Source organism: Propithecus coquereli, unplaced genomic scaffold (assembly GCF_000956105.1).
Source record: "Propithecus coquereli isolate 6110/MARCELLA unplaced genomic scaffold, Pcoq_1.0 Scaffold49, whole genome shotgun sequence".
Lineage (NCBI taxonomy): Eukaryota > Metazoa > Chordata > Mammalia > Primates > Indriidae > Propithecus > Propithecus coquereli.
This window is the reverse complement of record NW_012150729.1, coordinates 2,134,473-2,158,267: the sequence shown is the minus strand read 5'-3', so window position 1 is coordinate 2,158,267 and position 23,795 is coordinate 2,134,473. Positions and strand designations below refer to the sequence as shown.

Genomic DNA, 23,795 nt, shown 5'->3' with positions numbered 1-23,795 from the left:
AAAAAAAATCTTCCTTTTCCTTCTTTGGAATATATGCTAATGTGAACAAAGGTTTCTTCCATGGCAAATAAAGACTTAAATTACCAGTGTCTTCAGTTCCTTACCAATGGCCAGTGCAACAAGAGTAGGGGTTAAGAGGAATACCTGTTTCTGCCTTATCCTAAGAATATCTCAATAGTCCTCTCTTCCCTAATTCTATGTTCCTAACTTTCCGACAACAAATATAGGGTTCTCAAAGTTTCTTAATGAATCTAATAACAAAATAAGAATAAAAGCTGGGCGTTTAGTTTTTTACTAACGTGATTACATCATAAACCTGAACTGGGGGAAAAAAAATAAAATTCTAAACTTCATTTCAATAATTTTAGAAAGTCCTGTGTCATATTCTATCCTCCTCTTTCTTTTATCCACCCCTAATGAAGACTTATAGTCCATAAGTCTGCTTATATAATGGAGTATTCTTTTGCTAAACTAAGAGGAGACTCACACAGAATAATGACAGTTTCTGAGGATTCTGAGGACTCTGATACATTCTGGTGTAGGGAGGTATGTATAAGCTAGTTTTATAGATTTTTTTTATAGATTTATCAACTAGAAAGAAGGAAGGAAATTGCATAATTTCTATATTTATGGAAGAAACTTCATGGCTAGCATATTTCTTAGACTTCAGAATTCTACAGGCTAGTAAAAAAAATTTTTTTTAAATTGGGGAACCAGCATAATATCCCCTACTTTCAATTGTCTGCACAGGAATAATTTAACATAGTAGACCTTAGGCTGTTATCTTCAGACAGGGCTACTTGCAATGTTGGCCCTTGGCTGGCATCAGGAACTTAGCTTTTGAAAACCAAAGTTATGCCGTAAACCTGAACTGGAAAAAAAAAAAGTGATAAGGTTGTGACTGCTGTGCCAGCCTACTTAGATTGTACAATGAGATTTATGATAAACACCTTTCCTTCTGAGAGTCTGGCATTATGAGGGTACCTATGTGACCATCCCTCAAGTTAAAAAACACCCTGAACTCTAAATTTCAGATGGAGTTCCCTAGGCACTGCACACACGTGAGTGAATTTTTGAACCTACAGAAAAGCTATTAATACATAGGAAAACTGAATATGGATTCCTTTAGACTCTTCCTGATGTCTTTTTCCACTAATAATCTAGCTATGTATCTTTATCATGTAGCTGTAATAAATCTCAGCTATAAGTAGATTGTATGCTGAGTCCTATGAGTCCTTCTGGAGAATCCCAGAACGTGTGGGTGGAATTGGGGACCTCTGAAACAGTACTAGGTAATAGTATTAAACGAGGATGCAAATAACCCTACAATCATCATTTTTCAAAAGTGTACGTTAAAAAAATTCTGTTCTTTGATTGTATAGAAACATGCCTTCTATCAGAATAGAAGGCAGAATTTTATTTATTATTTTATTTATTTATTTTTTTGAGACAGAGTCTTGCTCTGTTGCCCGGGCTAGAGTGCCATGAGGTCAGCCTAGCTCACAGCAACCTCAAACTCCTGGGCTCAAGCAATCCTACTGCCTCAGCCTCCCGAGTAGCTGGGACTACAGGCATGTGCTACCATGCCTGGCTCATTTTTTCTATACATATATTTTTAGTTGTCCAGCTAATTTCTTTCTATTTTTTTAGTAGAGATGGGGTCTCGCTCTTGCTCAGGCTGGTCTCGAACTCCTGAGCTCAAACAATCCACTCGCCTCAGCCTCCCAGAGTGCTAGGATTACAGGCGTGAGCCACCATGCCCGGCTGAAGGCAGAATTTTAAATGGAATAAATTTAGCATTATGAGAAGTTCATTACATTATCTTTATTCTTCCATTTTGCTGCAGATCAGCGAAAACCTCATTATGGACGACCAATAACAGAAATGTGCTTAGGAACTACTAGGTTAAATAATTTTTGCCTGGATATACCTTTCCTCCAATTTATTTTCTTTAGAAACTAAAAGTACTAAAAGAAATGCTGTGTGTACAGGGATAATTTTAAAAGCTGGAACTTTTAGTAAGTCATTAAAGATTTCGCTGAAATAGTCTAATTTTAACTGTCATAAAGAATGGGAGACTATTGTAAATTAATTAAAAAGATGACAAATAAAAATATCAAATTTCATCCATTAACATACCCCTGTGTTTCAGTAATTACAGTTCTTCAAGGCAGTTTCTAACAATGTAATATTTTTCAGTTGTAAAAGGCCCTCAAATTCTATTCACCAGGATAAAGAATTTCTTTCAAAACCAGAACCACACACCTTTTGCTGTAGTTCTTTTACTGCAGAATCTCTATCCATGCATGCCTGTCGGAAGGCTTCATATGCTTTATTGAGTTGCTCACCAATGTTTTTATCCATTCCTCTTCGTCCTGTAGCATTACTATAAAGGATGGAGTAAAAGACAGGTCTGGAAAATAATCAGAACAATTTAGATAGTTATTAAGTTATATAAATCTCATTTTAAAAATGCATCTTAAAGACATTTCTGTAAGGTTTATTATAAACATTATAGCATCAAGTACTATAAAGGTTTATCACAGGGCGGGCACAATGGCTCACACCTATAATGCTAGCACTCTGGGAGGCTGAGGTGGGAGGATTGCTTGAGTTCAGAAGTTTGAGAACAGCCTGAACAAGAGAGGGACCCCGTCTCTACAAAAAATAGAAAAATTAGCTGGCCACGGTGGCATGCACCTGTAGTCTCAGCTACTTTTGGGACGCTGAGGCAGGAGGATCACTTGAGCCCAGGCGTTTGAGGTTGCAGTAAGCTCTGATGACGCCACTGCACTCTAGCCAGGGTGACAGAGTGAGACAAGACTCTGTTACCAAAAAAAAAAAAAAAGTTTATTATACAGGCATAAAAGTTTCATCTAAAATCCTGACTAGAAATATTATCAAACTTTGACTTCTATAATTTTTAAATATTCTTTACTAATGTGCAAGGAACAAGTGTGTTCCACTTCAAAAAGATGCTACTTCATAGAAATCTATAAATATAACTTAAAAATGGAGAAATGTAAAAGACCATTTTATTATTAATGTCTTATTATGAAATGTACAACAGGATTGCTAATGTGGGAGGGATTTCTTTTTACTAAATGGACGCTTACTCCCATTTACAAGGTGAATTCTTGCTACAGTGAAATTAGAGCAAAATTAAATAGATAGTAAGTGTTTGTGGATGGAGTTCACACTGTTGTTATCATGGAGCAATTAAAATGTGTGAAAATGCTCTTATTTTAGCACAAAATCTAAGGAGAGCTGCTGGTGGATTATACATTAAAAAAGAAAAATCACATCCTTTCAGTCCTACCCCCACTGCCTATTAGTTTTCCAACTTTCCTGCTGTTTCTGAGTACAGGTTTGCTCAGCGGAGGTAATCTGGTTTTCTCATCTCAGTTTGCACAACATCTCTAACCACATTCCTTGGCTCTGAGCAGATGGTTAACTAATGACGCTGATTCTTCATGTCCGGCTGTAAAAACCATAACCCAGGACCTTTCTCTTAATCCTCTAAAAGCTAAGAAACAAAGTTCTCTATTGGTTCTAGGAGTACCAAGTTATTTCACTGTTTTGGAAATCATTCATAATTTCAGTCTCTAATCTGTCATAATATCTTTCATTTTATCTTTGGGCACACAATTTTTTTTTTAATTTTTAGCATTTCCAATTGAGATATAATTCATATAACATAAAATCCACTATTTTAAAGTACATACTTCAGTACTTTTTAGAATATTCATTATGTCATGCAACCATCACTATTACCTAATTCCAGAACATTTTTATCATCCTCCAAAAAACTCCGTACCTATTAAAAGTTAGTCCCAATTCTCCTCTCCCTCCATCTTCTGGCAACCACTAATCTGTTTTCTGTCTCTATGGATTTGCCTATTTTTGACTTTTCATATAAATGGAATCATACAATGGAATCATACAATATATGGTTTTTATGTCTGGCTTCTTTCATACAGCATAACACTTCTGAGGTTCATCCCTGTTGTAGCATGTAACCATACTTACTTCCTTTTTATGGCTGAATAATATTCTATTATATGGATATATAATATTTTGTTTATCTATGCCTCAGCTGATGGACAGTGGAGTTGTTTCCAATTTTTGGCTATTATGAATAAAGCTACTGTGAACATTTGTGTATACACTTTTGTGTAATCATATGTTTTCAATTCTCTCATATATATGCCTAGAAGTGGAACTGCTGGGTCAGATGGTAATTCAATGTATGTTTAATTTTTTTGAGGAAGTGCCAAACTGTTTCCATAGAACCTGTGCCATTTTACATTTCCACCACCAATGTACAGGGGTTCCAATTTCTCTGCATCCTTGCCAACACTTCTCATGGTCCATTTTAAAAATTAAGCCATTCTAGTGGCTGTGAAGTAGTACTCTATCATGGTTTGATTTGCATTTCCCTAATGACTAATGATGTCAAGCATCCTTCTCCATGTGCTTTTTGGGCATTTGTATATCTTTGGAGAAATGTCTATTGAAATAATTTGCCCATTTTTAAACTGGGTTGTCTTTTTATTGTTAAGTTGTAAGAGTTTTTATATTTTCTAGAAACTAGGCTCTTATCAGTCATATGATTTACAAGTATTTTCTCAGTCTTTAGATGTCTTTTTACTTTCTTGATAGTGTCCTTTGACACACGTTTTAAAATTTGATGAAGTCCAATTTACCTATTTTTTTCTTTTGTTGCTTGCGCTTTTGGTGCTGTATCTAAGAAACTATTGCCTAATCGAAGGCCATGCAGATTTTCACCTGTTTCCTTTTAAGAATTTTATAATTTTAGCATTTACATTTAGGTCTTTGATCCAATTTGAGTTAATTTTGTATAAGGTAAGGCTCTGGATTCATTCTTTTGCATGAGTCTATTCAGTTGTCCTGGCACCATTTGTTGAAAGGGCTATTCTTTTCCCACTGAATGGCCTCGGCACCTTTGCTAAAAATCAACTGACCATAAATCACAATGCTCTTGAAAATACCCAGATACAAGTAATATTTCGATTCTAACAGCCAGGTCTTTCATTTTAAGAAACTAAATACCCTCCCAAGTCATTTATCGGGCTTAACAAAAACAATTCCAAGTTTTACTACAAGGATTATGTCATTACTTTCTGAAGAACTAAAGGAATAGTAATTATTTACGTATTCCACTTAGGAAGTTAGTTTCTGCTGCTACCAATGACAGATGAAAAAGATGAAATCCTGTAGGAATAATTAATGTATAATAGCTAGAATCCCTGCCTAACTATAGATGCTATGGAAACATAAGCAATTAGCATTAATACAAAGTGCCACTTTGAGTACTTTATTTATTTAGACACTATCTCATTCAAAGAAGTATTTAAAGCCACTTACAAAATATACATAAGAGATTAAAAATAAGTATGCTAGGATGGAAGGAAAATTATGAATAGGTAGTCACGGGGACTAAAATATACCGTAATATGTTAATGCAGAAAGTAGAGGTTTTAGTAGCTAAGTGGCTAAGTTATCTATCATTGCCTTAAAAAGCTGCATGTCTTGACAAACTGTCAATGTAAACCATATCTGTATTTTTTTTTTTTTTTTTTGAGACAAAGTCTCACTGTGTTCCCCGGGCTAGAGGGCCGTGGCGTCAGCCTAGCTCACAGCAACCTCAAACTCCTGGGCTCAAGCGATCCTCCTGCCTCAGCCTCCCGAGTAGCTGGGACTACAGGCATGTGCTACCATGCCTGGCTAATTTTTTCTATATATATTTTTAGTTGTCCAGCTAATTTCTTTCTATTTTTTTAGTAGAGATGGGGTCTCGCTCTTGCTCAGGCTGGTCTCGAACTCCTGAGCTCAAACAATCCACCCGCCTCAGCCTCCCAGAGTGCTAGGATTACAGGCGTGAGCCACCGCGCCCGGCCCATATCTGTATTTTTTAAATCTGGGAAAAATCAGAGCCTTGAACATCTAGTTTCTTGCTTTGTTCTATTACTGACCTTTAGTTAAGGGCTATTCTTTCGGAAGCCAAGTTTCTTTTTCTTTAGTATAAAAAATATGTTTGGACTTAATTTCTAAGAAACTTCCTTGTTCTATAGTTCTTGAGTCTGTGAGTTAAAAATGCATATCTGTTCCATCAAGAAGGTGCACTCTTGTTTTTAAAAATGTAAATGCAAAGCACTAAAAATAGCTCCATCACATGCAATTAAATCATGTGGAGCCGTCACTTCAGGTCCTTGAATTAGATCACACAAATGTCACTAAGAGGAGCTACTAAGTAAATTCCACATGGATACATCCTATTTCCTGAAATAAGAATGTATGCTGAGGAAATAAGTTCCAGATTAATACAAATAAGTAAATGATACATTTAATTCCTGTCTCACAACCAAGAAGAGAACTGGGTGTTAGATCAGTGACATTGACCAGAAAAAAAGGAAAGTCTCTGGGACTCAGCTAATTAAATTGGACAGATTTTAAATATTAACACCCTGAACTTTAAATCCACTTGTTCCTTTTTTTTTTTCTTTAGCATTTGTTAAGTGTAAAATTAATTTAAGAGGCAGCCACATTTCAATTGCATTTTGGTACACCTTCTGCAAAATTTGCCAAGCTCCAGGGGAATGCTTTGTATTTATAGTAAATGTGCTCAAACCCATATCTCATGGCCAGTCTCGTTCCCCAAACCCAGGAGTGTGAAGCTATAGCAATCTCGGCCTTGGAAACACTCTTCCAGTTAGGGTTTTCACTTTGGATTTTGTTTCCTGGTTTCTTTCAACCACATGAGCAAAAGACTCTGAAGCCCCAGAAAGTAGCAGGACTAGATGAATGCAAATTACACCCCCCTCACTGCCCCCTCCCCCCATTTCCCCTATAATGCTTCTGAAGCCCGGATACTCTGTCACCTACCCACCTTGGTCCCTCTGGAAGTAATTCCTTTTTTCCTACCGGGACTGGGTGGTTCAGACATGGCGGCAGAATGGAGGGCAGCAGGGTTCTTGTCCCACCTCTTCAGTCCAGCCAATGCCTACTATGTGCCATTCCAGGAAGAAGCACCAAGAAAATCCCTGGGTAGCAGGCTACTTCCTCTTTCATTGGTCCTTTGGTTCAATAATGAGACTGTCTTGGGATAGCAGAGGCAGCATGACCAAGGGAGATGAGTTTTACTTTCCTTTGGTAAAGTTTCCCAGTCCCAACAAAGGTTTGTCAACTGCTAGGGCCAAAGTGTGATTTTAATAAAATATATCCTATTACTATTCAATTCAGGTAGAAAAAAAATTTCCTTGCTTACTACATATAACATGCAGCAAGGGATTCAGAAATAGTACTACCTTAAAGTTATGCTTCCTTTACAAGTATTTTCACCAATTATTTATTTCCTATTATGTATTAATATTCCCATTTAACCTACAAGGCTCAGAAGCCTTAAACAATTTACCTATAACTACACAGCTGTTATGAACTAGACTAAATCTTTAAAATTCTTAGTTCAAGGACTGTTGATTAAAGCCAGTTGCAAAGTATTCTCCCAGGGTGCCAAGGTGGATATGTTCATTTGATAAAATATTTACAGAGTACTAACTATGAGCAAAGGTGGGCTGGGCACCACTGATGCTGTGACAACAAAACAGATGGAAACCTACCCTCATGAAGGTACCATTAGCGGTAATTTGAAGTATATACTATATGAGTACCCTGAGATATCCAAAAGCCTGTAGTGCGGAGAAGAAATCAGTCACATCTATTTATGAAGTTTAGGAAAGACTTTGAGAAGTAGGTGGTGTTTGAATAGAGTTTTGAAGTATGGGTAGGAATGACCTCACCTATTCCTTTTATTTAATTATCAAATAGCAGTCATCCTTTCTAACATAGGTTTCCCACTGCTATAAAGATGTTTTTAGTGTCCGATAATATCCATTCTTCATTAAAATAGGCCAGGATTATATGCATTTCTTATGCATTGCTCAGTTTGATTTTCCTGATCAGGACAACCCAGCAAACCTGAGATAATTCTGAAGTATAACAATAATAGTTACTATTATAAAAATGGTTGATTAGGCTAGAGCTTTTCCCATTAGGCTAGAGCTTGAGTATAAGTAGGGGTGGAACTGAAAGACAAGTTCCATAGCCTCGATTTCTTTGCTTCTCAAATGACAAGGTTGGATGATATAATCTCCTCCAATTTTATGATTATATAGCATTACCAAACAAATACAGAATAAAGACGCTTTTGCTCAGCAAATATGGTGACCTATTTTCTCTTATAAATGATATTATAGATTTAAAAGGAGTAGCCATTTTGTTTTACCATATTACAAATTAGGGCTTGGTTGCAAACCAGTTGATATGGTATTTCATTTACAATGGTACGAAGCAAAGAGTAAAGTTATATGGAGTATCCTGGAAGTAAAGAGATGATACTGTAAAAATTTGCAATATGAAAATATGTGATTATAATACAGTGAAAATTACTGTGATTTTATTTATTCAACAACATTTACATATATTCCCTCCTAAATACTTTACTATGTAGAGTAAAAAATTCAGATTACAATTCACAATTTTCAAGTCATTTACTTAGCTTCTCTGAACATCAGTTTTCAAATCATAGTTTTCAGGGTTATAGTGAAGATTAAGATCATATATTAATACATAGAAAATATGTTATTTGTTCCTCAATATCCATTCACCCCTTCTCTTATAGTACAAGTACTCCTGAATTTTAGCTAGTATGGTCATGTGACTCTACATTCTGGTCATTGGCATAGGGTGTAACTTCTACAATAAGTTCTTCCTTTAACCTTTTTCCCTTTCTTAGGTGGATGAAATGTGGTGGTAAGCCATCTAGAACACTGTGGTGAGGGCAACACTTTAGGGATGGTGAAACAACAAGAATGAAAAAAACCTAAGTCCTTGACATTGTGGAGCTACCAGAGATCAGCTATGGACATGTTATACTTTGAATTGTTAAATTTAAGAGAAACACAACTTCTGTGTTGTTTAATTACTGCTTTGTGTGTCTCTAAAGGAGGAGCTGAGCTGTATCCTGATTGATACAATATTCAAGACTGGTTCAGTGTTGAACACATAGTAGGCACTCCTTTTCTCTCTGAGAAAGGGACAGTCTTAGCCTTTTTCTGCAATTGGAGCTTATAATTCAATGAGGCAGACACACAGGGAGATAATTAACCAATCTAAAAGGTCAATTACAAATGTGTAAAAAACGTATGAGCATAATCTCAATAGGGGTCTGGGTAGCATAACAGGAGTCTGTGTAAGCATTTGTAGGACCTCACCCCATGGTTCACTAGAGATTTGTGCATTTCACTGTAAGTTTTACCTCAAAAGAAAAAGAAGAAAAAAAGAACTATTAAGTAAAAGGTATAAATAAGATAAAGTTTCAATAGGAGGAACAATTAAAATGAGAGGGGTTTTGGAAGGCTTCACAGGGGATCACACTAAAACTGGGTCCTGAGAGATGAGAAGGTTTTCAACAAGTAGAGAATGAGAGGGGAAAGAACATTCATTCTGAACAAGCAGAGGCACTGAGAAGTCACTAGTAGGGTGCATTTAGTGACTGGAGTATTCTGTTTAAACAAGTCTAGCATGTGTTCAGAGAGGATAGAGAGGTGAGGGTGCTAAGACAGGCTACAGTCAAATCACCATGTATAGCTGTGCTGCACTACAAAAACCCTAGGGGACACCATCCATAATTGGAAAGGCACCCCTTAGAGTTGTAGAGTACACTAACTGCGTAAACCAAACGCAGCAGACTCAGTTATGGCCTGATTGTAGCAGACCTTGAATGTCACTCTAGGAAATTTCGGCTTTAACCTGTTGACATTAAGTGGTAATGGAAGGTTTTCAAGCAGAAGATGGACATGTTTTTAAAAGGTAGAATAGATGCCAGCATGGAATACAATCTAGTGAGGGAGACAAAGTGAGGATATCCCATAGGAAACCCTGGCTGTATTCTGAGTGAAAGATGAGGGCTTGAACTAGAGCAGAGGAAATGAAAGATGAGTGGATTCAAGAGACATTTCAAAAGCAGAAATATTAATAATAGGACTTGGTGGTCAACTGGATCTGCACAATAGACAAGAAGGCAGCATTCAGGTACCTGTAATTCTGAATCAGCTGGCCTGAAATGGGACCTTGGAATCCCCACTTTCATTAGCAAAGTGCTCCAGGTGATTTTGTTGTAGATGGTTCACCAGGCATATTTTTCAAAACACTAGGCGGACTGTGGTGAGAACCATACAAAAAGAAAGAGAAAGAAAAAAATTTTTTGGTGGGGGGGAGGGGAGGGGGTGAAGATATTGAATTCAGTTTTGGACAAAAGTACTAGAAGATATATCATTAATAATGAGGAGGAAGAAAGAACCAATTGAGTCATAATCTCTAGGAAAAAAAATTAAGGCTAAATATGTGTTACCTATTGTTTGTATTCTTGAAGTCCTGTTTTCAATGTGCTCTGATACTAGTACATCCTTGGACAGTCAAACCAGACCAAAATCATTTTACCAAAAAAAAAACCAGGCAGAAAAATTACATTTTTGACAAGTTAAAGAGAGAGAAGCAATACTCTATTATACCACCTTGTATCACAAGATACACTTTTTCCTCCCAAATATAAACCAAAAAAGAAGATACATACACTTGTTTTCTGCAAGATGTCAGAAGGAAAACTAGAAAATGCCTAAAATAGTATGACATTTTAGTAAAAGTCTGTTATCTTATGTAAAAAGACTACTAACCAAATAGATAGGAATGGTATCTAATGCTCTGTTCTGTGAAACTTTACACACTGTTAAATAACAGGAAAAATAACTCTCTGGCAGAGTGTTTGGATGTGTGATTTTTCTTAGGCCCCTCTCCTCTACTCTACCAAACTTATATTTTCAGTAATCTTAAAAAGGTCTCCCAAAATACAAGACAACAATGTAAGAGAAGTCACAGGCTGCACAAGATTTTTGAAATAGAAGTAGTTAAGATCTTATAAATTAACAGGTTAGCTAGCTACCCCTCCATCATCTGTGACTCATTTACTATATCAGAACAAAACCACTATGAAAGAAAACAGCACTACTATGAAAAGAGAGTAAAATTTCAAGAGAGAGGTGGAAGACCTTTCCACGAAAAGGCCTAATTCTCTTTAAATCAGTTTAAAATTGCTCAGCAGACATTTAGCCTTGAGAATGTTATCGATGATAAATAGGAACAGGCAAGAGCCTACATAATTATAAAGCTCTACTCTGTGCTCTTAACCACTGGCACAGGACTCTACAGCTTTTCATACCTCTGCTTTTAATTTCCCTCAGGACATCTAAAGGCTGTTGGGAAAATGTTTGCAAGTCACAACTTGTTTTATTAGAAGTAATTGTGAGAACTCCAATGAGAAAATAAATAAGGTTACAGAGATTTCTAGGTCTCAATTTTTAGTCATTCCCAAGATGTTTAGAGTTTGACTTTAAATGTGTAAGTTTAAAACCAGGCCCAATATTTTTACACCATGCAACATACCCTCTCCCTTAAACTATTGAATATTCCTGAAGACAGGACCCAAAAATCCCAGAGTAGCCTGACAAACCAAACTTTCAAACCTGCATCTGTGCCAAAATTACCCAACTTTCTATCCTTTTCAGGGCCACACCAGAAGGACAATCGCAGTGTTCTGTTTGAATGGCAAGCATCCCAACAATGACAGAGGTGGTTCCCTATTTTGTCATGGGAAGCACTGGGGACATGAGGAGGAACTGACATCTATCTATTTGCCAGGTGCTTTACATAAACTATCTCATTTTTATTAATCTTCCATCTGCTTCGCCCTTTACATCCCTTTTACAGATGAAGAAACTGACCTTCAGAAGGGTAGATAAGTTGTGTAAGGTCACAGAATTAGAAAGTGGAAGAACCAGATAAATCCAGGTCCCTCTGATGCAAAAGCACAATCTCTAGCTCTTTCCCCCCAATTTAAGCTTTTTAAAATTTTTATCAAAACTACACATAACTACATCTTAATGAGTCAAACAGCTCTATAAGGCTTAAGAAAAACAGCAGTCCTATTCTCTCCCCTCCCCATTTCCTGCTTCACCTTGGCAACAACTCATTTAGCTGATTCTTTTTTGAATTTATCTCTGTATCTCTATGCAAAATAAGGCTTCAGCTCTTTAAACACCCCCTCTTTCCTATTCTCCCCATCTTCCCAATATACTTATATACTATTTTTGGTTAGATTCCCATTTTCCCAATACACTTATATGCTGCTTTTCATTAGATTAGCCTTTACCTTTTATTTTCTTATTACTAGGTAATGCTATTCACTGTTGAGCCATATAATGTACTACAGCTGTTTTTCCTGTCCTAAAAAACTTTTTCCCTGAATAAAAATTTTTGTTTGATTTCCTATTATCACTAATATAACTCTGCAATACAGTAGACACTTCAGGTATTCTATCAATTTCATCTTCTTAGAGGAATCTCTCAGTGAGCTTTCTAACTTGCTCCAATCTAGACTGGTTGCTCTCCATGACTGATGAAAGGCCTTTATCTTGTAACCTTCTTTCACCTTGAATTTGGGGATTCCCTTTGTCCATCTCTCTCTAGTTGAATCCCTCATTTTCAGTATCCCAAATCTTTTTTCTTATTTTACACCCCTATTTGGTGAAACAAATCCTACAGCAGCTTCCTAAGAAAGTGTTCAGGAAGTAAATATTTTTGAGACCTTGAATAAATGAAAGTTATCTTTACCCTCAGACTTAACTGATAGTTTGGCCAGCTTAAGAGTTCTAGATTGGAAGTAATTTTTCCTCAGAATTTGGAAAGCTTTTGGCCAGGTGCAGTGGCTCACGCCTGTAATCCTACCACTCTGGGAGGCCAAGGCACAAGGATCGCTTAAAGTCAGGAGTTCGAGACCAGTCTGAGCAAGAGCGAGACCTGTCTCTACTAAAAATAGAAAAACAAATTAGCTAGGCGTTGTGGTGTGCGCCTGTAGTCCCAGCTGCTTGGGAGGCTGAGACAGAAGGATCGTTTGAGCCCAGGAGTTTGAGGTTGCTGTGAGCTAGGCTGATGCCATGGCATTCTAGCCCAGGCAACACTCTGTCTCAAAAAAAAAAAAAAAAAAAGAATTTTGAAAGCTTTGCTATACTATCTTCTAGCTTCCACTTTTTTTTTTTTGGTGAAGTTCAGACTCATTCTGATTCCTTATCTTGTACTTAACCTATTTTTTTCTCTTTGGAAACTATTAGGATTTTTTTTCTCTTTGACCCTAGGATTCTGAAATTTCAGAACCATACTTTGTTATGAACTATTTACATCCATTGCAATAAGTGCTTGGTGGGCCCATCAAATATCCTTCAGTTATTGGAAATTTTCTTAAAATATTTTTTGGGCAATTTCCTTTCTTTCATATCCCTTTCTGGGACTCCTATTATCTGGATGTTGAATCTTCTGAACTGGTACTCTAATTCTCCATACTCCTCCTCCCCTTTTAAAATAAACTTCCTTCCTTATTTCATAGTGAGAAAGGAAATAAACTTTTTATATGAGGAATGCAAGCCCCCTCTAATTATCAGGCCCAGAGGGACACTGAAGTGTGACAGTGTGTGACAGCAGTCATGTTGCACTCTCCCCGGTGAGCTCAATAATTACCTCTTGGAGCAACCCGCTATGTGGGCTCTAGACTAACTGATGCCAAGTAGCCATAAAATGCCACGCGCTGGACACCATAACTCTATAGTTGAACAATGGATAGCCAATCATTAATCAATGTTATTTCTGTAAATCAATGAGATTTCCTGTCAAACGACTTTTTATCAGCCCACTCCTTATCCCCTTTTGCCTTTAAAAATCTGCTTGAAACAAATGCTGAATGGAGGACTCCCAAGGCAACTTGGAAGAGTGCCCCAGGCACCTGTCCTCAACCCTGGCCCAAATAAACTCTCTATATTAATTCTACAATTTTTTTTCTTTAGGTTCATAATAGATATTAATACATTATCTTAAGTCTGTTGTCTTTGGCAGCCAATATTATGTTTTCAAATGACAGTCAACCAATCCTGGATAAAGAAAGTAATAATCAAGGGCAATGAGTGATGCTTCTGGAGCTCTACTGAGGCTGGGGCTGTATGAGCCAAACAATGTTCCACCCCCAATCACCTGTTCTACCAGATCAGCTGAACTTCAATCAGATACATATATATTGGGATTGTAAGTTTGAAAAGAATTACAGGCTTTATAAAAGGTAGGATTTCCACCATCTCCACCCTGGGATGATTTGCAATTCTTTAGAAGGTCTATTTTTCTGTGGGTGGTAGAGTCAAGTGTGGATGATGTGGGAGGTGGAAAAGGCCCTCCTCTGCTGGGTTTCCCCCACTGCAGAGCCTATTCTGCTTCTGGGTAAAGGTTCTGCCAGGGTTCACATTTGTGGTGAGAGACCAATTCAAATGTAAAGCAGTTTTAGGATGGGGAAAGGAAATCACCTTGAGTAACTGCTACCCCTTCCACTCTGCCCTAGAAAAGAAAGCCACCAACCTTTCTCAATCCCTTGGATTATGACTATCTCAAAACCGTGGATTATGAATAATAAGAGTTCACGGTTTGTTTTAAAAAAGTTGTCACTTTAGCAGACAAAGAGGTGAATAAGTGAATGAGACATCCTGTCTTTTATGTACCTTAGCTATATGCCTTCTCACCCACAAAAAGCATCAAGAGCAAAAAGAAAAAAAAAATCAGTCACTAACACAGTACATACACATAAATAAGACATCTTCTATCCTGGATGGTTAAGGCAGACTTTTAAATACACTAAAAAATATAAGTGTGTTTTCTTTACTTGAAGAAAGGAAATGGGAGAGAACTGCCACTCCTAACATTTACTTAAAATCATTTCCCAGTTTAGGAGTTATTACATATAACGCAAGCAGCCAATTCCTCAAATGACAGCTTGCATTTCTAGTCTCACTTTCCAGGTTGTACACTTTGGTTACGGATATACCCATAGCACATTGCACTACACTATTTCTGTGTTCCACTCAGGCAGCTGATATAATAGAAACTTATATATATTAGATCCAGCAGTGTCAGAATTTGGATTTTATATTTTTTCTATAAGCTGGTTGGCTAAATGCATCACAATAATCAAGGTGAGACAACCCCACTGATCAAACCCAAAGCCCCCCAGTCAATGTTCTCTATTTTGCTGGATGTTAGAACTTGGTGAAACTTTCTATGCCTTCTTCCAAGAGTTAAAAGATTTCACTGTCAAAGTCAAAGACCACACCCATGAGTCTCAGCTTTGCCCCACTTCCTTTTTTTCTCCAGTAGTACTTCTTTCTCTCGGACTGTTTACTGAGTGCTATGGATTCAGATGTACAACTGAACAGTATAATATCAGAAGGGAAACTGGGCATAGCATGTTCTACCCCTCTGATGTAAATATATACATGGCACTGCTTAATTAGCTGTGCTTAGGCACATGAGTGATCTTTAAGGGGTATCTTCTCCTCTGAGTAGGGGCCATGTGAGAATCTGTAGATGGGGGAGGAGGGATATATAATTTAAAAATGGCTAATATTAAAAATCTGTTTTCATAAATCATATAAACCAGGGATCTTCAGAATATTCATCGATAAGGGAACTAAAAGAGAAAGTTTGTTATTAGTGTGGGGAGGTGTAGATGGGGAGGAGGACTGTGTGGGAAGGAACACATATTACAATCTCCTAGGATGTGTGAGATTTTAATGTTTACCAGAAAGGAGATAGGGATTTAAAAAGGTTGAGAAACATTAATATCAAGGGAAAGGTATTTCCAGTTTAGGGACTCCATATATATGAGCTTATGAAATTACATTATAGTAAATGACACATCATAAATGGTTATGAATAGTAAAACTATTTAAATATCCCACAATAACAACTGATTTGCTGACTGGTTCCAAAAAACTTTCTTCAATTTAAAATAATACATCCTTTATCTTGAAGAGACCTAAGTCTCTAACTTCTGTCCTTTATAGCAAGCCACTTTCTACAGCAAAATTACCCTATTGTGTTTGTTCTGCTCTTCAATAGAACAATTCTCCATACTTCATTCTACTGCAGATATTTCAAGGACTCTTAACTTCAACTTACTAGGAAGCCATCAAAATAGAACTCATATTAGTTTTCTTTGTCCACTCAATTTCCAGTAATCCCTTACTGCAAAGACTTAAAAGATAGACTTTGTCTTCAATGTTAACAACCTATTTTCAGTAGACCCTTCTTTTCTGCAAAGAAAAAGTACTGATAATGAGTAAAAGCTATTGCAGATCACTGGTACTCAAACTGCTTACTCTCAAAACTTATTACTGATAATTACCATTATAGAGAATATGTCTCTGAAGGTAAAAGATTACTGTCCAGGAAATTTTCCATGAGACAATTACCACTATTTACTTTCCAAAATCTTTTCCTTAAAAAAAAAAAAAAAAAGTACCTTTAAAAATATTTTTCTTGGTTGCACAACAATGTGAATATATTTAACACTTCTGAACCATATCTTAAAAGTGGTTAAGATGGTAAATTTTATGTTATATGTATGTTACAACTTAAAAAAATTTTTTTATAGATTAGGGATTGAAAAACATGACACATGTCCTACATAGGTCCCAAAGGTTTGTTTTCAGTGCACAGGGCCTGGTACTATTACCTGTTGTAATCCCACTCAATTTATTTGAGCAGTTGTCAAACACTGTACCTAGTATTTGACAAAAGACTTTGCATACTAATTAACCATTCACCTAAAAGGTAGTTCATTTCATATTCTGTTATCCCTTCCTGAAGAGAATCATAATCTTGGTTCTGAACTATAAAGAGATTCTTATTACCTATTCTAAATAATAGCTTCTTCTTTCCCTTTATACATGATTCAAAACCATAGCAGCAAGTATAGGAGACAGCAGGTGGGAAATGGCAGCCACAGCATAAATCCTATAGGAAATAGAAACTAAAACGTAGTATGACATAATTGAAACAAACGAGTTGACATTAAATAGTAATATTTATGCTTATTAGAAAACAGGTGAGGTACAGTGGCTCACACCTGTAATGCTACCACTTTGGGAGGCCGAGGTGGGAGGATTGCTTGAGCTCAGGAGTTCGAGACCAACCTGAGCAAGAGAAAGATTCATCTCTACTAAAAACAGAAAAATTAGCTGGGCATGGAGGCTGAGGCAGGAAGATGGCTTCAGCCCAGGAGTTTGAGTTGCAGTGAGCTATGATGATGCCACTGCATTCTATCCAAGGCGACAGAGTGAGACTCTGTCTCAGAAAGAAAAAAAAAAAAAGATGTTAGGAAAAAAAAGGATAAATAGTATTAATAGCCAATCAGCTAATGTATTGTGTGAAAACAGTGAAGTTTTATTAGGTTGGTGCAAAACTAATTGCGGTTCTGGACTGTGATTTTTAAATCATTATAACTAGGCTCAAACACATCTTTATTAATCAAAATAGGAACCGTTACAATCAACACGTTTTTGCCAATGAGAAATAAGTTTGTTTATTCCTGTAGTGTAAAAATCCATGCTTCGGGATTTGACAAACTCTTGGAAAGCATTTTCTGCATCCTGCTGGTTGTGGAAGCATTTTCCCTGCAAAAAGTTGTCATGATGCTTGAAGAAATAGTAGTCAGTTGGTGAGAGGTCAGGTGAATATGGTGGATGAGGCAAAACTTCGTAGCCCAATTTGTTCACCTTTTGAAGTGTTGGTTGTGCAATGTGTGGTCCAGCGATGTTGTGGAGAATTGGGCCCCTTCTGTTGGGCAATGCTGGCTGCAGGCATTGCAGTTTTCGGTGTATCTCATTGATTTGCTGAGCATACTTCTCAGATGTAATGGTTTCACCAGGATTCAGAAAGCTGGAGTGGATCAGACCAGCAGCAGACTACCAAACAGTGACCAATGACGTATTTGGGGTGTAAGTTTGGCTTTGGAGCTTTTTCTTGGTCCAACCACTGAGCTGGTCTTTGATGGTCATGTAAAATCCACTTTTCATGGCACATCACAATCCAGTTGAGAGATGGTTCCTTGTCATTGCATACAATAAGAGAAGATGACAGTTCAAAACAATGATTTTTTTTATTTTTGGTCAGCTCATGAGGCATCCACTTATCGAGCTTTTCACCTTTCCAATTTGCTTCAAATGCCAAACGACCATAGAATGGTTGACTACGTTGAGTTCTTCGCCCACTTCTTGTGTAGCTGTAAGAGGATCAGCTTCGATGATTGCTCTCAATTGGTCGTTGTCAACTTCCAATGGCCAGCCACTGAACTCCTCATCTTCAAGGCTCTCGTCTCCTTTGCAAAACTTCTTGAACCACCACTGCACTGTACCTTCATTAGCAGTTCCTGGGCCAAATGCATTGTTGATGTTGTGAGTTGTCTCCACTGCCTTACGACCCATTTTTAACTCAAATAAGAAAATTGCTTGGATTTTTTTTTTTGTCTAACATCATTTCCATAGTCTAAAATAAAAATCAAATCAACAGCAAGTAATAAATCATTAGCAAAAAAAAAGCAAGAAATGTACATTAAAATGATGTATAACATAACATTAAAGAATGTATTTTAGTATCGAAGGGCAAATTTCAACAACGCTAAAACCGCAGCTAATTTTGCACCAACTTAAGGTATCAACAAGCCATTTTTATTTACTATTTACTTTTGAATAACGGATACGGTATTAAAAGACATGTAGTCTTTCTTCATTATAGGGCAAGCTCCCAATCATGTCAATAATTATTTTTGCTATAATAGCCCATAAATGAAAATACTCAAACATCCAAGCATTTACATAATACCTGTATCTTACTGTAAATAACACTTACGAGTGTCTTGAGGTATCCTCCACAGTTCACAGATGTATACTGCTAAATTACATTACCTGTCTAAGGTCATATTCTTGAAAATGATTAAAAAGTATTTGAAATAATCATTTATAAAAATTAATAATTCTACCAAAGATTACTTAACACTATTATCTAAGTATTAACAGTAAACTAATAGTCAAGGAAAAAAAATGGTGAGTTTTTGTTAGATAGTTCGTTTATATTCCTTAGAAGTCAGCCCTGCTCCATGTGCATGCACATGCCACATACATAACCTGATCTGTGTTAATGATTTTTACTTCATATTAAATAAGTATAAGCATGTTAAATTTGTGTATTTTCTTACCCACTCATTTTAAACCCTCTGTGGGATCTGGCTACAGTAAAATGTCAGCTTGGTTATTACCTTTAAAGTAAGAAATTTCCCAGCAAAATTGGGAAGCTAGTGACAACAAAGTGAAACTAATCCTTCCCAGTTGAGTTTCACTCTTGGTTTCTTTCATGGCATAAACCAACTTGCCCATGTAGAAGTTACACCCTTTCTTTGGTAACATAACTGCAGAAGAGGAGAGAAAATAGCAATGCATTTTACTTACTAACCTTGGTCTACCTACAGCATTTTTCCTTGCCCATGAAAAAAAGTTGTGTGTGTGTGTGTGGAGGAGAAATGACCAAGATCAGTACAGTGGTACTTCTTTGTTCTCAACATTACTGATGTTCCAGACTCTTTCATTTAATTGTATTTTCTCTAAGGAATTTTTATTTGTTTGTTCTGGGCTATTTTGCTGAATATTGTTGCTGTCTTAAGAACAATGTACTCTCAGACCCAGACAGTTTCTGGGTAAATTGAGCAAAAATGAGTAAATTTTTTAGACCTTCAAAGAATAAGAGTTCTTATACTATTTAAACTACTTCAGAGCAGAGGAAGAAGAACTCTTCCCAGTTCGTTTTAGGAAACCGAGCATAATCTTGACATCTATTAATAAACCTGGTAAAGATAACAGAAAAAGGTGACCATAGATGGATATCAGTTATTGATTTTAAATAAAAATGTTACCAAAAAGGAATCAATATATGCTTAAATATTATACCATGACCAAGCTTAAGATTGGTTCACAAACTGGAAATATAGTAAAACAATTTACAATCATTAACAGGTCAAAAAGAAAAAAAAAACAAACAAAACACCTATGATAGGTTATTAGAGATGCCAAAAAGCCATTTGACAAAATTCAACTTCTGTTTTTGATAAAAATGTTAAGTAATGGAAAGATGAGGCTGGGTGTGGTGGCTTATGCCTGTAATCCTGACACTTTGGGAGGCTGAGGCAAGAGGATTGCTTGAGGCCAGGAATTCAAGACTAGCCTGGAATTCACTTTGTTAACAAAGCAAGACTCCATCTCTACCAAAAAAGAAAACAAAAAAATTAGCTGGGTTGTACTGGTGCGCACCTGTAGCCCCAACTACCCAGAAGGCTGAGGTGGGATGATCATTTGAGCCCAGGAGTTTGAGGTTGCAGTGAGCTATGACTGAGTGAATCCACTCCAGCCTAGGCAAAAAGAGCAAGACCCTGTCCCTAATAACAAACAAACAAACAAACAAACAAACAAACAAAAAGAAGTAATGAAAAGACATTATCTCAACACAAGAAATACAGATACCAAATGAACATCGAACATCAATTATTTAAAATTGTTCTCAAAGTGCCAGCCCATGCAAACAGATACTCCCCCTCCCCAATCATAAAAATGATTTTAGACACAATCCAAATATTGGTTCTCTGTATAGATCCTAATAAGCTAGAACTATTAAAGGAAACTTCCTTGATGAATAGAATTTATTAGAAATTAACAGTAGACTTCACATATAATGACATAGTAAAAACATGCCCAAATCAAGAAACAAGATAAGGATGACCAGAATCATTGTTATTTTTTTATCACCATTCTGAGGAAGCTAGCAATTCATTAAAGCAAAGAAAGTATAAGAGATAAGATTATTACATTTAGATGACTGTTTTCCTAGAAAGTTCAAGAGAAAAAATGTACTAAAACTAATAAATTTAGAATGTTGGCCAGATATATAAACACTCATCTACATACCAATGACAAAATATTATAAAATATAATGATTAAAATCTCAAAAGGATTATTTTAATGGGACATGAACAATTTATTTTAAATTTTATCTGAAAGAAAATGCAATAATATTCAAGACAATTTTAAAAGGAAAAATGAAGAAGGACTTGCCCTATGAATTACTAAAAAAATGCCACAATCAAAGCAGATTGGTATTTGTAAAGGGAGAGACAAATGGATCAAAGCAACAGATGAATCTAAAAAAAAAAAAGACACATGTACACATGAGAATTTACTATATTAAGGAGGTATTCCCAGTCAGTTGGGAAAGAACTAATTTCAACAAAGGATTACTGGAAAAATGGCTACTCATTCATGAAAAAAAGGAAAAAATTAAATCTCTATCTTATACAATGTACAAAAATAATTTTCAGATGTTGTAATGAATAAATCATAAGAATTAACAGATAACATAGGAGAAGATTTTAAAAATTTTTGAGTGGAGACTGCCTTCTTACATGAGATACAAAACCTGGGAATTTTAAACCAAAACACTGACAGTTCTTGAAAAGATGTCATATATTTCACAAAGGATTAACATATGTGTATTCTAATGAGAAACAGATAATTTTGAAGAATAATGGACAATATGTATGGACAGGGCACATTAAGCAATGGTTAACTACATTATGGTACATCACAAATGAATAATACGCTGACATTACAATAGAATACAGCTACATATGGCAAGACTTCCACCATGTAGTTTTAATATGAAACACATGATAGAACAGTATGTATAGATAATCGCATTTTCATAAGAAAGGGAAATAACGTGACTATGCACGTATAGGAGAGATGTGGAAAGCCTTCGATTACATATTGTTGGGGAGGGGACCGAGGGGTTTTTCTTTCTGTTTTATATGTGGTTATATCATTTGAGGGTCCCACCCAAATGAGGTGGACAAAATAATTTTCAACAGAATACATTGCTTGCTTCTCTGCCTCCTCTTGTTTGAATGTGTATTCCAGTTGTGATAGGGAAGCAGATCATTTTCTTTTCCTTGAATTTCAAGTTACCTAACTTCCTTTACCACCATTTCTCCCTTATGATAACTAGTCAAAAGCATCCCTTGTGAGATAAATGACACTTTACATAGCAAGGCTGCTTTACTTTTGCTCGTTACAGCATAACAGTAAGACAGCATAACGTCTCTTTGATTATCTTCCCTCTTTCTACTTCTTGACAAGCACAGCTTTTTACGCCTTTAACCCGTGGCTCGACATTTACACCTGGGTGGGGACTCTATCCAACGCCTGGGTTCCCACTATGGGCGGGGTTTGCCTCTGCTCTTTCCGCCTCAGCCACCCATTCTCTCCGTGACCCTCTGGGAAGTTACAAAACTTCTCATTGAGCAGGCTATGATGACACCATACAGGAAAGCAGAGAGCGGAATTGTGCAACCACCTTGTGAAAAACAACAAAAAGGACCTATTAAAAAGTTTGCGAAAGAGTAACCACGATAGTATTTGATTCTGGGAGGCAGCTCCTCTCCCGAAGGGAAGTCGGGGACACTCCTGAAGGGGTCCACTGCTCACCCCGCCACCGCAGGCCCCGTCGCCCCCGTTTTTCAGGCTAAGGAGTCAAGTCACCCAGAGCGGCCGACGCGGAGACTGGCCAGGTTCCTCCCCTATAGCCGTGGGGGCGGGAGCTGTCGTTGCTGTGCTGACGTCGCGGGCCCGGAAAGCCCCTTCTCAGTCCGCTCCGCGACACGGACCCCGGGGTTCCTCTCACACAAAATCCCTCCCCAATCTGTGAACTAGTTGTCTCCGTTGTTATTCTGCTTCTCTCCCTGCGGCGCCCACACTGCCACCGCGTCCCTCTCGCTCACACAAACAAGTTCTCCGTCGCCGGAGATTCGGACACACCAACTCATTCACGAAGTTTCTTACTCACAGTTCAGGGATTCCGCTAGTCTTTCAAGCGTCAAGTCGCCGGCAACCGACCGACTGACTGCAGCCGGAAGTTATTTTCCGTTCCAGTTCAGAGGGCAGCGCCTGCGCGCGGAGCCATTAATCTCCTCACCCTCCACCCGGCATGGCCAGGCCGGCGGCCCTCCCGCCCCGCCCCTCTAGTCCCGCCCACCCTCGCTCCGCCCCGCCGAAGCCCCACTCCGCCCCGCCCCGCCCACCCTCGCTCCGCCAGGCCCTGCCCATCTCAGGGAAAACGTCAGCCGTGGAAAGGAATCCAATGTCTAGTTTTAAAGATTACCTGAGGGTCTTGGCTAGGTTTTTTGCCAAACAATAAATAACCAGTAAATAAATAACCGATAAATAAATAACATCACCCTATATATGAGTTAGAGTACACAAGCATCACCTGAGAAGCTTGTTAACATGCAATTTCACCAACCAACCCTGAGAGATTCCACTTCAGAGCAACTGGGGTGAAGCCCAGGAAACTGCGTTTTCAACAGATTCTCATATGAATGTGGTTACAGTGGTTAAAGTCCACACTCTGAGAAACACTACACTCACACCCGCTTGGTTTTTCTCCAACTAGTAGTGCTTTTCACTAAATGTACTTGCTAAAGTTGAATGGTTGATAAATGGAAGTAGAACTTGATTAGAAAATTTCTAAGACTTTCCCATTTTTTCCATTTCCTAGCCATGTTTGAATATTCTCTAAGGTAGAAATTTTAGTCAAATACTGCAAGAAAAGTATCTTTTCCCTTTAGAGCAAGAAGATCAGGTTCTGGCTGCCCCAATTTCTCCCTGTCCTTCAGAATCATGGGTGTTTACACATCTTTCTTTAGGCCAGTAAGTCCAAGGATTTAAAAACCTGCCAAATTACGTTGCATT

At 37.3% G+C, this 23,795-nt stretch overlaps 1 protein-coding gene across 1 annotated transcript in view; it reads right to left on the bottom strand.

Moving 5' to 3' along the window:
- The window catches only part of LOC105819541 (TRAF family member-associated NF-kappa-B activator-like), an 82,752-nt gene extending 59,689 nt beyond the window's left edge, over window positions 1–23,063 (bottom strand). The window contains exons 1-2 of the mRNA XM_012655815.1: window positions 22,891–23,063; window positions 2,266–2,413 (exon numbers count right to left, since the gene is read on the bottom strand). Of these exons, the coding sequence (XP_012511269.1) occupies window positions 2,266–2,364 (99 nt within the window). The 5' untranslated portion in view covers window positions 2,365–2,413; window positions 22,891–23,063. The remainder of the gene's footprint in view (window positions 1–2,265; window positions 2,414–22,890) is intronic.
- Between the last annotated feature and the right edge of the window lie 732 nt (window positions 23,064–23,795).